We start from the raw sequence: 14,761 nt of genomic DNA, 5'->3' as shown, positions 1-14,761 counted from the left end.
AAAGAAAGAAAGAACCAAACTTTAAATGCATTATTCTCCATTAAAGCCTCACTATATCTCCTGTCTCCAGTTTACACACATGGAGAGAGGCTCAGAGAGGCTGAGTAACTGGCTTAGTATCACAGAGCCAGGCATGCTGCCCAGAATACACAAGTGGTTTTCAAAAGGAGGAGGGAAAACACACGCATGTGCGTACACAGGCACACACACCTCTGAGCAAGAACTAGAATCCAGCCCTCTCCAACCCCCAGGCATTCAAACTCTGATAAGGAACATCTTGATAAAAACACACTATTCCATCACAACCAGAGAGAAAAGTTCTCTGCGTTTCTGTGGCCACTGATCTTCGCCAGGGAACCAGTGCTTAGAAATACTTCTCAGATCTTACTTTACTTAGCATGGTGTTGGGGGAAGAATGGAAATATTGAGCAAAGATGAATGCAAAGGTAAGTCCAGAGGCTCAGCCTGAGGTGTCTGGCTGCTGACAGTGGTGTGCAGGCCCCCTGGGAGAGGACCATCGGGAGCCCCTGGTGAGGAGCTGGGTTCTCAACACAGGACATAGCTTCAGGGGGTCACACCCTCCTGGGCTCTCAGGGGCACGCCCTTTGCTCTGAAGATCCAGACACAGAGCATAGACAAAGATGCTCACTGCACCACTAGTCACAGGGCAGGAAACGCCCCGTCCTAAGGGACGGGCTAAGGAAGCGCAGCTGTAGATGCACAGACAGTAGCTATTAGAAGTGACGTATACAGATGACAGCAGTCAACAGAGAAACGATTAGACAGAAACACACACACACACTCAGGCATAAAGGTGCCCACAGTATATTTAGTAACAAAAAGCACATTACAGACAGTTGCATAGTACGATCCATTACCACTTAGAAAATATATTTACTTATATAAAAACTAGAAAAATATACATCCAACCGTGAACTATAGTGACCCTGGGAGAGGAGGATGGGGGCAGGAGATCATGGTGAGGGAGAAAGGAGGGTTTTTACTTTTCTTTAATTTTTTTTTTTTTTAGAGAGACAGAGAGAGAGTCAGAGAGAGGGATAGATAGGGACAGACAGACAGGAACAGAGAGAGATGAGAAGCATCAATCATTAGTTTTTCGTTGTGACACCTTAGTTTTAGTTGTTCATTGATTGCTTTCTCACATGTGCCTTGACCGTGGGGCTACAGCAGACCAAGTAACCCCTTGCTCGAGCCAGCGACCTTGGGTCCAAGCTGGTGAGCTTTGTTCAAACCAGATGAGCCCGCACTCAAGCTGGCAACCTCGGGGTCTCAAACCTGGGTTGTCCACATCCCAGTCTGATGCTCTATCCACTGCGTCACCGCCTGGTCAGGCTCTTTAATTTTTATTCATTGACTTTTGTGAGAGAGAGATAGAGAAAGAGAGATTTACACACACACACACACACACACACATATATATAGAGAGAGAGAGAGAGACAGGACCATTGATCTGTTCCTGCATGTGCCCTGACTGGGGATTGAACTGGTAACCCCTGCACTTCAGGATGATTCTCTAAGCTATCCTACCAGGGTGGTTTTTCCTTTTCAAGTAGTATACTTCTGGATTGTGAATGTAGCAAACAGCAGATCATCAGAGGCTAAGTGGGCAATGTTTGTACAATGCTAAAAATAATAAATGTATTTGCACATCATACACACACACACACAAAACCACACAGACATTAACATCGGGCTGCTGGGCTTTTGTACACAGACTCACTCTGTCCATGATTAACCGTCCACGTAGAAAAAAGGTCTGGAAGTAACCCCTCAGCACAGCTATCTCTGGGTAACGGCATCACAAAGGGTTTTTATTTGTTTTGCTTATCTCATTTTCAGACATCTCTACGACAAACCTGAATTACTTTTTTAATTAGAAAAGCAAATGAGAAAAGTTAAGGAGAAAAGAGCGAATGCAATCACCCGGGGCTTTCAGAAGGATCAGCGTGCGTCAGAGAAGCCAGCACCGCTCCGCGTCCCAGCCCCAGCTAATCCGGGGGAATTATATTTTGCCTTAAACGCCTGCTGAGCGACGGAAGCATCTTTTCACAGGCTACTTTTGTTTTGAGTGGGAGTAGGGGAGGCTAAGTTGACCCTTGGTCACCTCAGGGGGTAGGGACGCCAACCCCACCCCTTCACTGTTGAAAAGCCATGGAGCATAGGCTTTATTCTTACAATAAACTAGAGAAAAGAAAGTGTTCTTAAGAAAAGCATAAGGTAGGAAAAATACATTTACGATTCTGCACCGCATTTATCAGTACCGTTAAGGTTATGTTGCCTGCTTCCAAGATGAATCATGTCTGCACCTACATCAGTATTGCCTCACCTGGTACACAACCCTTGGAGGCGTGTTATACAGACTGCTAACGCTACACATCACAAATGAAAAGATACTGTGAAAAAGAAATACTTATGTACAGGTATAACAATTCACACAATGAAACAGCACTATGATTGTCTTGTTAGTAAGAAAATCTTAAAAAAAAATTTTTTCTAACATATTTATTGGAAAAAAAACAAGCCCACATATATGTGGAACCATGCAGTTCAAACCCACATTGTTCAAGGGTCAGTTGTAATTTATTTACTTACTGCAGAAAAAAATATTCCATGTATCTTCACTAGGGGGTATTTAGTGATTATTAGTTAGGTGACAAGGACAGGATATTCTAGACCAGGGGTCAGGAACCTTTTTGGCTGAGAGAGCCATGAACGCCACATATTTTAAAATGTAATTCCATGAGAGCCATACAACGACCCGAGTACATTACGCATTACCCAATAAAAATTTGTTGTTGTCCCGGAGGACAGTTGTGATTGGCTCTAGCCACCCACAACCATGAACATGAGCGGTAGGAAATGAATGGATTGTAATACATGAGAATGTTTTATATTTTTAACATTATTATTTATTTTATTAAAGATTTGTCTGTGAGCCAGATGCAGCCATCAAAAGAACCACATCTGGCTTGCGAGCCATAGGTTCCCGATCCCTGCTCTAGACCGAGGAGCACACTCAGAGGTTGTTTGGTGGGGTGGGATGGCACCTTGGAGGGTGTTTATGGGTAGAATTGTGTCTCCCTCAAACAAACATCTTGGCATCCTAGTCCCCCATCCCTGTGAATGTGATCTTACTGAAGTTATCAGATAAGATGAGGTCAGCAGAGGGGCCCTAACCCAACATGACTGGGGTCCTTACAAAAAGGAGAAACTTGGAGACACTCCCACACAGACAGAAGAGCATGGGAAGATGAGACAGAGGCAGGGTTGATGACATCTACAACCCAACGACCATCCAAAGTCACCAGCAAACCCCCAGAATCCAGAAGAGAGAGAGGTTGGAACAGATACCCCCTCCCCCGGTAGCCTCAGAGGGGACCCACCCCCCACCCCCCTCCCCCGGCAGCCTCGGAGGGGACCCACCCACCACCACCACCCCCCTCCCCTGGCAGCCTCAGAGGGGACCCACCCCCCACCACCACCCCCCTCCCCTGGCAGCCTCAGAGGGGACCCACCCACCACCACCACCCCCCTCCCCTGGCAGCCTCAGAGGGGACCCACCCCCCACCACCCCACCCCCGGCAGCCTCAGAGGGGACCCACCCCCCACCACCCCACCCCCGGCAGCCTCAGAGGGGACCCACCCCACACCCCCCACCCCCGGCAGCCTCGGAGGGGACCCACCCCCCACCCCACCCCCGGCAGCCTCGGAGGGGACCAGCCCTGCCGATGCTGGGACTTCTGGCCTGCAGACCGCGAGGGAATCCACGTCTGCTGTCTGAGCCGCTCAGTTTGCGGCACTCTGCTCCAACAACCCAGGGACACAAAGACAGAGGGTCTGAGAGACGGCTGGGTGACTGGGGCTGGAGCTATTGCGGCTGCAGAGTGGGCGTTCTTGCCGGATGAACAAGATGGCACCTAGTTCGCCCACCCCACCCCACCCACCCTGGTGACCAGAGCAGACAGGACACAGCGCAGCATAAACAGTCTCAAGTCCCTCAACCCGGAACCCTGCTTACCTGGGTCTCCAGCTCTGTCACCTCCAAATTCAGCTTGTTCAGGTGCTTGTTCACAAACGTGATGAGGGACTGTCAAGGCAAAGGGACACAGGAACCGTGAGAGAGAACCAGCTCCTGCCCAAGGGGCGGATTCGACTTCCACCGCACCTGGCTTTCTGAAACACTCCCCTAATCTCCTCTGTTTACTACAAAGAAAGGCTCGTGTTTCCAACAAAATGTTCCTAAAAATCACCCTCGGCTTTAATAAGAGGACAGCTAGAACTGCCCCGGCTAGGGAAGGAAGCCCCCACCTCTGTTCACCGAGCCACATGCTCACGTGTTCATCCACGTGCTCCGTAGTTTGCAGACACGCAGGAGGATACAAGCATCAGAGGGAGACCACTAAACTGATAAATGTGTCCGATGTCACCTTGGATGATGGACAACTGGGAGACAAGGCCACCAAGGGCCACACCGCTCACAGGTCTCAGTGAACGGAGGTCCCACCAGGCGGGGTCTCGGGAATGCAGACATTTATAAACCTATCACCTGTCACTTTTCTCAGCAATCAGGCCCCACCTTTCATGAAAACTCAATCCCAACCCCACCCACCCCACCCCTGGATGTGATGTCATTTCTTTATTCTGTCTACTCCGATTCGCAGAGCAGCCACTACGTGCCGCACCCTCTGCTTGGTGCTGGGGACACAGAGACAGCAGGACAGAGCCCCCACCCTGTGGACCCCAAAGCAGAGTTCTCTGTGTACATACCTAGAGAAGGCGATGGAGAAATTAAGAGCTATGGCAAACCACGGGGGATATGAATGGGAGGTCTGGTGAGCGTGCAGGGAGGCGTGTGGCTCCCTGCCCTGGAAGTGGGGGTGGAGAGGGAGCTCTGTGCTGGGCCTGGGGTGGGGGAGTGGGTCGAGCCATGAACACATGTGAACCCTTTGGGATCTCCAGGCTGTGGCTGGATCTGGGTGGGATGGGGGAGAGTAGGAGAGGGTGACCCTGGAAAGACCTGGACAGGCGGGCGGGGTCCCCTTGCTGTTGGTCTGGGGTACGGGGAGCCTCTAACACAGCAATTCTCAATGTGGCGTGGGGGGAAGGGCCAGGTTGGAAGCAGGAAGCTGTCAGGCAAACTAAAGGATCTTTTCCTGTTCAGGGCTAAGGTCCCAGGGCCCAAAATATGTCTTTTCAGAGAATAAAGTTAGTTTCGCATCATACCGACTGAAGGATGGAAGCTCACCTTACGTACACTGCAGTATGTTCCACACCATCTAGCGACAGTGTTCAGACATGGTCATGTTTTACTCGTGTGGCGCCCCTGTGAGGTGGGGACTGCCTCTGTCCCTGTTTGACAAGTGGGGAAACTGAGGCAGGGGCATAAAATCTGGCTCAGATCACACAGCTGATAAGTGGAGGAGCCAGATCTAAATCTTCCACTAACCCAGTTGTGTCAGGGTCCCTAGGGCCAGGCGTAGTCAGGGTGGGGATGGGGGGCACTGCTCTGAGGCCCCCAGGTATGTGCCTCATAACCCAAGGATGCTGAGAAGGCTCCACCCCAAGGAACCGTTGGGGTGATTCTGTAGCCCTCTGCTAAGCGCGTCCAGGAACCGCCCATCGCACCGTCCCAGCCTGCACCAGTGGTCTCCAAAGGTGGGCTCTGTGGGAATGTAATGTGTACTATCCCCAAACAAACCAGTAAATAGATCATGCTACAAATAAGTTTGGAAAATGCTTCCTCCCAAGAGCTCTCTCTTGAAGAATCCCAGGCATGTCAGCATTTTAAAAGCTCTGAGAAGTCCTGGGTGAAGAAGCCTGTTCGGGCCTGACCTGTGGTGGCGCAGTGGATAAAGCGCCAACCTGGAATGCTGAGGCCACCAGTTCGAAACCCTGGGCTTGCCTGGTCGAGGCACATACGAGAAGCAACTCCTGCAAAGTTAATGCTTCCTGTTCCTGTTCCTCCCCACCTTTCTTTCTCTGTCTAAAAAAATCAGTAAATAAAATCTTAAAAAGAAAAAAAAGAAACCAGTTTGGGGAAATTGTCCTAGACAAACAAGTCTCTCCAGGGTCCCAGGCAGACACAATTGATCCTCAGATTTACAGGAAGGCCGTCTCCTCCCACCGAGACGTCTGCAGGGGCTCAGGGCACTCAACATGCAGGGGGGTGAGACTCCAGTCCTTCAGGAGGATAACAAGCCTCCCTGGCAGATCCCCTTGAAGCGCATTACGCCCCAGCCCCCTGACTCCAGAGCTTCGCATTCAAACAGGGTTTTCCAACCATTGCTTTACCGGCAGGCTGCCTGGGTGGACGGTGAGGGGCCTGTCCACTGAGCTCCGATCTAAGGGCGAACAGGCCAAATCCACGCACAGAACAGCTCTGCCGGCAAAAGGGCTCCTGTTTACAGAGCAGGTTATGAATGCAGCTTCATGGTAATGAGGCCAGCAAGAGCCAGGAATTGACACACTTAAAAACATTTCCACACTGGGGGAGGGGGAGGGGAGGAAAGCCTCTAGTTGCAATGAACTGGCACATGAGCATTGGCCGGGGACCTCACACAACAGAGATGGGCAGGCAGGTGGGAAGGAAGACACGCAGGGAGCAGAGAGGTTGAGTTAGAAGCTGTTAATTTAACACACTGCAGTGACGTTTTTGACTCTAATTACACTTCCATCCTTGCAGCAAACATTGCAGAGGCTTCAGACATTTCCCCCCTCTCCTTCCCAGCACGGAATCCGCATGGTAGAGAGCCTGGGGGAGGAGGAAACACACGCCTGGCAGGTGCTCACCTTCTTCACAACGCTGAGCTTGTCCGGGGCGTGGTCGAAGAGGGTGTCGAAGGCGTCCCGCTCTGCGTGACAGGGAGACACGGGGTGAGGGTTTACGGTCACAGCGGTGCTGCTCTACCCTGCGCCCCTCCGTCCCAGGAAGAGGCAGCTGCTGCCCCTCAGGGCACCTGCCTCGAAGGCTTTTTAGCTCCTGCTCAGAACCAAAGCGCAGGAGCCGGCAAGGAAGAGACGCCCCTGAGGTTCCTTCTCATTCAGCGTACATCTTCCAACATGAAGCACACAGGTAGCACCAGGCCAGCCGCCCCCATCACATCCGAGGACTAGAGGTGTTCTTTCTCCACACTTTTTGTCTATCAGTAAATCTTGTGGGTCAGTCAGACCACCTCTCCTCTCCTGTTGGTCATGGCTGCCCCTGCACTAACCCCGTTGCCCCTCACCTGGCCCCAGCTACAGCCACTGGCTTGACAGGTCTCCTACCTCCACTCCTGCCCCTCAGATCCATTCTCCCCAGCAGGCGGGACAAGCTTTTTAAAGTGTGAATTGGACCATTTCTTGTCTCCTCCCCATCCCTGTCCCCACTAAAACTCTGACAGCTCCTCATTACTCTGAAAATAAACATCATTCTCTCTCCAGTGAGCCTATGGGACTCAAAGGAATCAGTACCATCCCCCGATACACTCACCCTTCCTGACTTCACTCCACCAACTGGCTTTTGGGCTGTTACTCTGTCACTCACTCACCACAGGGCCTTTGCACCTGCTATTCACCTCCCTCACTTCCTGAGTTTGCTCTCAGATATTCTCTCCTCCGAGGGGCCTTTTATGACCACGGAAAAGAGTAGCTCCTGCCACTGTCTCTCCTCTTACTCTGGTGCATCTTTTTATTTTTTTTTGTAGTACTTAACTGCCTCTTGAGAGTAAGTTTGTTTCATTTGTCAGATCTGTGTTATCTGCTGTACTGTCTGCTCCTGGAGGGCTGCACCATTGTCTCCCTTGTTCCCTGCATTGTCTGCAGCTCCCATAACAGTGAAGGGCTCAGAGCCGCTGTGTCCCCATCTCCCATAACTATGAAGGGTTCAGAGCCACTGCTCAGAGCAAATAAATGAACCAGGGGAGACCCTGCTCCAGAATCCCTCCACAGAAACTCTCTCAGGGTGCCCCCCTGAGTGGGAACATCTGCGGGGCCTGAGGTGGCCCATCCCACCATGTCTCCCTACCATCTTCCTTCTCCTAGGTAAGCCCTAACCCGCTCTAACTACCTACCAAGCACAGGCCCAACCTGCCTTCCCCGAATCAACCCCTTCCGTTTCCAGTGTGAGTCACTGGAGGCCGAGCTCGGCTCTCGGCTCTCGCTCGGTAGCTGAGAGAGGAGCAGCTCTGGCTGGGGGCCAGGGACCTGGTTCTACCTCGATGCCGCCAGGACTGAGCCACAGGGGACAGGACGGAGATGGGCCACAGACCGCTACAGGCTGGACCAACAGGCAAGCGGGCTGAGGTCCTTTAAGGGTGGCCACAGGGCTGAGGGGAGTCGCTGGTAGGGGAAGGGTAGGAGAGGGGGACATCTGGAAGGGCCCAGGCTCCCAACTTCTGTCCTGAATGAGCCACTGTCTGCCCAGGGTTCCTGGGGTCAGCAGAGAGGTCTGCTGTTACTATCCAGGGCTTAGGCCCAGACCCCAGTGTGGAGTTCTGGGGGGCTGGAAAACCCGTCCCCATGGAGCAGGGGTAGGCAGTCTCCTCCACCAGTATGAGGGTGGCCAGGAGCCCCAAAGCAGAGCCGGCCCAGGGGCTGCCCAGGCCTGTCCAGCCTGACCCAGGTAGATGGGAGAAGCAGGCAGTGAGAAAGAGGAGGCAGATCCCAGGCCCGGGAAGCTGGAGAGCCAGGGTCCCAGAGGAAGTATCCCAGCCCTTCCCACCCTCAGGCCCTGAAAGGAAGTGCCGGAGCTCAAAGAAAGTGCCCGGTGCTCAGGTCCAAGGGCAGGGCCGCAGGAGGCAGCCCGCTCTTCGCCTGGCCCACCCTGGCCCAGCCCGACCCTGCCCGGGCAGCCTCCTCCTCGGCTTCCTGGGGAGGGAAGGAAGGCGACAGGCAAAAAGAAGGAGGGAGAGAAGGCAGGTGTGTGATATGTACACACATGACTATGGGGATGGGCGTGTGTGTATGTCGGGGGGGAGGACCAAAGGCCCAGCAAGGCAGAAGCCATTTGTCCACAGTAAATTACTTTTATTATCATCCAAGACAGTCTGCTAAGGGTGGGGGGAGGGAAGCTAGTCTTTACAAAGTGTAATGCAGATTTTAAATGCAGTCTGAGAACAACCCCAGGAGCAGCGCAGTGCCTGACGTCAGGGGTATATTTAGCTGGGCCCCTGCTGGGCTTGCGGGGTCAGGGCGAGGGCAGGATGCAGAGCACTGTCACTGCAGCCAGCGCCTGGCCGGCCAGGCCTCGGGAATGAAAACGCATCTGAGTTCAAAAGCCAGTCGCCTGACTTCAGAGTCCCCTGCCCTTACTAAACCTGGTTCCTCCTCTGTGAATGGGAGTGAGAACAACCCCGCCCTCACCACCAGGCTAGGATTTAAAGGGCCGTGAAGAAAGGGTGAGCACACTGCCTGGCAGCTCTCTCTCATCCTGCCCAAGATCCTCACCTCCCTCCTCTGGGCACAGTCAGAGAGGTAGGTATACAGGGAGCAGCCCTGCCCTTGGGAGGGGCACAGGCAGGAGAGGCAGATGGGTAAACCGAGGTGGCACAGAGGAGACAGGTACCCAAAAGGGCCAGAAAGGACACAGCAAGGGGCTCAGTCAACCAGAGTGTGCCAGTGTCTGCCAAGTTCAACCTCCAGGGATGTCTAAATTGGTCCAAATAATGTTGCTTTTGTTTGTTTGAGTCAACAGTTCTTTAAGTCAGGAGATTTAGTCATACTTTTGAATTTCTGGCTTCTCTTTAAGAACTGGGATCTGGCTCTACATTCCCATCAGGCATCAATGAGCCGCCCACGGAAGTGGAGAGTGGATTCTACAGTTTGCTGCAGACCCCACCACTCCCCACTGCCACCCAACAAGAGGCCGAGGGGCAGCTGCTGGTTATCATTTGATATCCCAGCCTCTTCCCCCTTTCATGTCATCAGCCTGGTCCCTGGAGGCACCCAAGTTCTTCCAAGAGGAAGGCATCACACAGGAGCCGGGACACAAAATGTTGGAAGGGCATCTCGGGCAGAGAACAGAGAGCGCAAAGACAGGCACTACAAGTCCAGAGAGGGTCCCAGACGGTGTGGGCTGTGAGGAAGGGTACAAGGAAATGGGTCTCTCAGGCTGAGGAGCTGGGGGGTGCGGCAGTGTCCAAACCAGCTCGGCTGGCAGAGAGGAAGATGTGCCAGGAGGGACCAGGAGGAAAGGCAAAGAAAGCTCTTCTCCCTTCTCCCTCACTTACCCAGGAAGGGGCTCTGGGAAGAAGCCCAGGGAGGGGGAGGGGCCGCCCTCGGAGAAAGGCAGCCAGCAAACCCGTTGCCATGGAGATCAGGCTGCAGCTCCCCAACTCCTCCGGGAGAGAAGGGCCTCCCATCCCACCTCAGCCAGAACAGTGAGGGTGTGAGGAGCTGGGGGTAGGGTGGGGTAGGGCGCAGAGTGGACCCGTCCTTCCCAGCTCAGTGCTTATGTAAGAAACCGAGGCCAAGAGCACACTCCTCGTGAAGGCCCGCAGGTGAACATCAGCCAGGTGCTTTAGGAAGCCTGGCCCCAATGACAGCGCCAAGGAACCAACTAGAGGGCCTAGAGGGACCAGAACCCTGGGCGGGGGGGGGAGGGGGATCCCACCGTGGAGAGGTTGAAGGTGCCCATAGGAGAAAGGCGGCCGGAGCCCTGTGACGCCCTGGGCTGCCAGTCCAGGTAACCAGGAGACCTGGAGCTGGCATCAGCGAAGCCCCAGGGAGTGGAGCGAGGTGCCTGCCACCCACTAGGAGCCTGCTTGCATCTCACACGCGTGCAGGAGCCTGTAAAGGAATGAGGCCAACGCCACCGACGGTGGTTCCACTGTCCCTGCTCAGCCGTGTCCCGTGTTCACCAGCGGCTGCAACTGCGACACCTGGATCTCACTGGGAGCCCCGCCCTGTGCACCAGCCCGGAGCGCCCGCTCACAGCGCAGCGGGCTTCTCGCCCAGCGTCCACTCTCTCCGCCCTGGGTGCCACACAGCCCCCAACGGGACTCATTCTCCCCAAGTTCCCCAAGCCTCGAGCCAGACCTGTCCCAAACACAGAAGTGACAACACACAGAAAACCACAGACAACAGTTTAAAATGCTCTAAGGGTCCCTCCTGTCACCTCTGTGCCTCCACAATCCACGGGGGTCTGGGCCCCTCGTGCAGAAAGGGCAGGGAGGCGGCAGAGGGTGCTCCGTGCCTTCAGCTGGGCCCCCACCCACCATGCAGGACGAGGCCCGGCTGCCCACGCTCCAGCCCACTCAGGGCGCCCCACAGTGGCCCCACCCACCATGCAGGACGAGGCCCGGCTGCCCACGCTCCAGCCCACCCAGGGCGTCCCACAGTGGCCCCACCCACCATGCAGGACGAGGCCCGGCTGCCCAGGCTCCAGCCCACTCAGGGCGCCCCACAGTGGCCCCACCCACCATGCAGGACGAGGCCCGGCTGCCCACGCTCCAGCCCACTCAGGGCGCCCCACGGTGGCCCCGCCAGAGCTACATTCCCCACTGCTATTCTGTGCCCTCAGCAACGGGGCACAGGACAGGTTCTTTTTCTCTGCCCCTCACCCCTTTTCTTATTAATAAAGACATTAAAACGACCTGACTTGCTACTTAAAAAACATAGTGAAGACTGAATTTCTTGGGCCCAGAGTAAGGCCTACTTAAGAAAGCTTCAGGACATTCCAGACCTTTGAGAACTGAAGCGCCCTCTTCATACACGAGCAGCAGCGGTGTGCCACTGCCCCCCCCCCCACCTCTGAGGTTACAGAGCCTGGTGGCCAAGCCCAGGGACAACTCCAGGAGGCGCCCCTCCCCCTGAGGCCTGTAGCTCCGGACCAGCTCTGGGCTGACAGGTGCCCAAGGCATGTGTGGAAATTTCTGTTTGGTTTCCATTTTTCCTTCTAACAGCCACGCTCCCCGGCCCACTCACAGACAGCATGGTATCTGGGGATCAATGCGCTTTGGTTTGGAAAACTCTCCAGAGCAGTGAGCCTGGCTCGGGCTGCCTCTGGGTGTCAACGCTGGCACACGCTATTCCTTTGTCCCTCGCAGAGGTGCAGACGGGATCATGGGACCTTAACAGGGCAGGGAACAGTGCTCTGGGAACAGCCACTGAAAACTAACAGTAACGACCATCCCCACAGAGAGAGAGAGAGAGCGAGCGCTGGGCCGGCCGAGTACAGCACACGCTCATTATCTGACAATGTGCTCAGTGACCTTTGACTAGCCCATGTCACAGATGAGGAACAGAGAGGGAAGGAGCAGGCGCCCAGCAGGGACTGCAGCCAAGGCTGCCCGACTCCACAGAAGTCTGCTGAACTGGAGACATTCAGGTGGAAGGAAAGGCTATATTTGAAAGTACACCCTATAAAGAAACTCTCTCCTGGGTAATTATGCTCTGTACTCAAGTTACATCTCCACCCTCCCCTTTGTCCTGGTCTCCACTCCATCTCCGTCCCTGCTGGCAAGAGCACCTCCCTTCCACCACACTTCTCACCGCCGGCCGCTCTCCAGCTCCGAGGAGCAAACCAGAGCCCACAGCGCAGGGCCCCCAGGGAGCCACACCTTTCTCTAGGACTTCAGAACTCTGGAGGCAGCGACACCCACAGGGGTCCCATCACCCCTGCATGGCTGCATGAGCCCTGGGAGCTTCCTGGGACAGCCCCAAAGTGCCCTAAGACCCCAGACTTCCCACCATCACCCCACCCCTGCAGTTACTTACCAAACCGACCCATCATCATCCTGCAAACAAGAAACAGAGAGACAGCCGTCAGCAGGGTTGTTCCGACCACAGTTTAGGCCCTCAAATGCCCACCTGAAGGGCCAGCTATCAAAGTGTCGCCACATTGCCCTGACCGGTTGGCTCAGTGGTAGAGCGTCGGCCTGGCGTGCGGGGGACCCGGGTTCGATTCCCGGCCAGGGCACATAGGAGAAGCGCCCATTTGCTTCTCCACCCCCCCCTCCTTCCTCTCTGTCTCTCTCTTCCCCTCCCGCAGCCAAGGCTCCATTGGAGCAAAGATGGCCTGGGCGCTGGGGATGGCTCCTTGGCCTCTGCCCCAGGCGCTAGAGTGACTCTGGTCGCAACAGAGCGATGCCCCGGAGGGGCAGAGCATCGCCCCCTGGTGGGCAGAGCGTCGCCCCTGGTGGGCGTGCCAGGTGGATCCCGGTCGGGCGCATGCGGGAGTCTGTCTGACTGTCTCTCCCCGTTTCCAGCTTCAGAAAAATACAAAAAAATAAATTAAAAAAAAAAAAAAAAGTGTCGCCACATTTTCATAAGTCCCGTCCCTCAGTAAATCATCATCTTTATTTATACCGCTGCTCTCACATCACTGGCGGGAGTGGGTAACATGAAAAGCATGGGTCTTGCACCAGCCATGGGAGGGTAAGCTTTAAAATACAAGGGTGTAGCCCTGGCTGGGTAGCTCAGTTGGTTGGGGCATCGTCCCTATACACCAAGGCTGCAGGTTCGATCCCCGGTGAGGGAACATACGAGAATTAGCCAATGACGGCATAAATAAGTAGAACAACAAATCGATGCTTCTCTCTCAAAATAAATAAAATAAAATACAACAGTGTAAATGACCTGAGCGACCCACCTCCATGAGTAAACATGATGCACTTTCAGGGAATCCTGAAACTAAAGGATTCTGAAGAAGCACAGGCCAAGCTGAAACCACAAGGCTGAACACCCAGCCTCTGGATGACTTCGAGTGCACAAATGCACAGTTCCTGCCTGTGCGCCACCCGCCTAAGAGGCAAGGCGATCTTGACCGTATCCCCAAATCCTTCTAGGTTAAAGTCCTTTGGCCCCATCTCATTTAACAAATATTTTCTTGAGTGCCTACTATGTGCAGGCCTTGGTCATAGAGACTCATGAGCCCTCATTTCCACATGTCCCATGTGTACCCACAGTGGGACATAGAGGAGAGGCTGTGGGAACTAAAGGAGGTCAGCCACTCCTGTTTGCAAACAGGGTGGGCTTCCTGGAGAGGTGACCTCAGAGCTGTCTCTAGAAAGATAAATGAGAAGGATCTTGAGACTAGACAGGAGGTGGGGAGGGCGACTTAAGAGACTGAAGGTGGGTCTTCAGTACCGTAGGAGGGCAAGCTGTGAGGGGCCTAAAGCCAGATGTAGTGGGTGGCATATGGGCACTAAGTGGTTTAGGCAGATGTCTGATGGCTCTGAGGCCACATCCACAGAGGCCACAGAGAGGGGAAGGGTGAGCACACCCAGAGTCGGGAGGCCAGGCAGTGGGTGGGGCGGCCTCTGCTGGAACTCTCTCCCACCCTGATTTTGGGTGCCCCTCTCCTCCTGAAATCCCCTTGGGGCCACATGGCACTGGCCACACACCGGGGCTCACACTTCTGAGAACACATCCTTCCTCACCAGCTAGGCCGCCAGCCCCAGACGACAGGAACGCCGCTCGGTGCCCAGCACACAGTGCCTGGCACACAATAGGCCTCTGTGTGCTGATCACTGCTGTGAATTGTTGAGGCCACTTTCCCACCTGTTACCTCTCATTACAGAGCCCCCGCCTCCCCCCGCACGCTGTCAGGACTCCCCCAGACACGCGAGACTGCTCAAGACGGCCACGGCATCCTCCATTGCTGCACGCCGCCCGACACATGGGCCCGGCTGCTCCTCCCACCAGTGGGCAGTCTGCCTCCCACCCTCTGATCTGGGATGGCCTCCTTACTGGCTGTGACCCACAGAATTCGAGGACACTGAGCGTGGGGTCTGGGGAGGGGCTGCGGCTGCCCTCTCCC

The 14,761-nt window shown here is 54.7% G+C and overlaps 1 protein-coding gene across 2 annotated transcripts in view; it reads right to left on the bottom strand.

Annotated features, from left to right (window-relative positions):
- PARVB (parvin beta) overlaps window positions 1–14,761 on the bottom strand; it is a 93,409-nt gene that overhangs the window by 7,951 nt on the left and 70,697 nt on the right. For both annotated transcript variants that reach the window (XM_066358625.1, XM_066358626.1), the window contains exons 8-10: window positions 12,718–12,737; window positions 6,811–6,872; window positions 4,040–4,108 (exon numbers count right to left, since the gene is read on the bottom strand). In XM_066358625.1, coding sequence (XP_066214722.1) covers window positions 4,040–4,108; window positions 6,811–6,872; window positions 12,718–12,737 — 151 coding nt within the window. The remainder of the gene's footprint in view (window positions 1–4,039; window positions 4,109–6,810; window positions 6,873–12,717; window positions 12,738–14,761) is intronic.

Source organism: Saccopteryx leptura, chromosome 1 (genome assembly GCF_036850995.1).
Source record: "Saccopteryx leptura isolate mSacLep1 chromosome 1, mSacLep1_pri_phased_curated, whole genome shotgun sequence".
In the NCBI taxonomy this organism is placed as follows: domain Eukaryota; kingdom Metazoa; phylum Chordata; class Mammalia; order Chiroptera; family Emballonuridae; genus Saccopteryx; species Saccopteryx leptura.
This window is presented reverse-complemented; position numbering and strand designations above follow the sequence as displayed.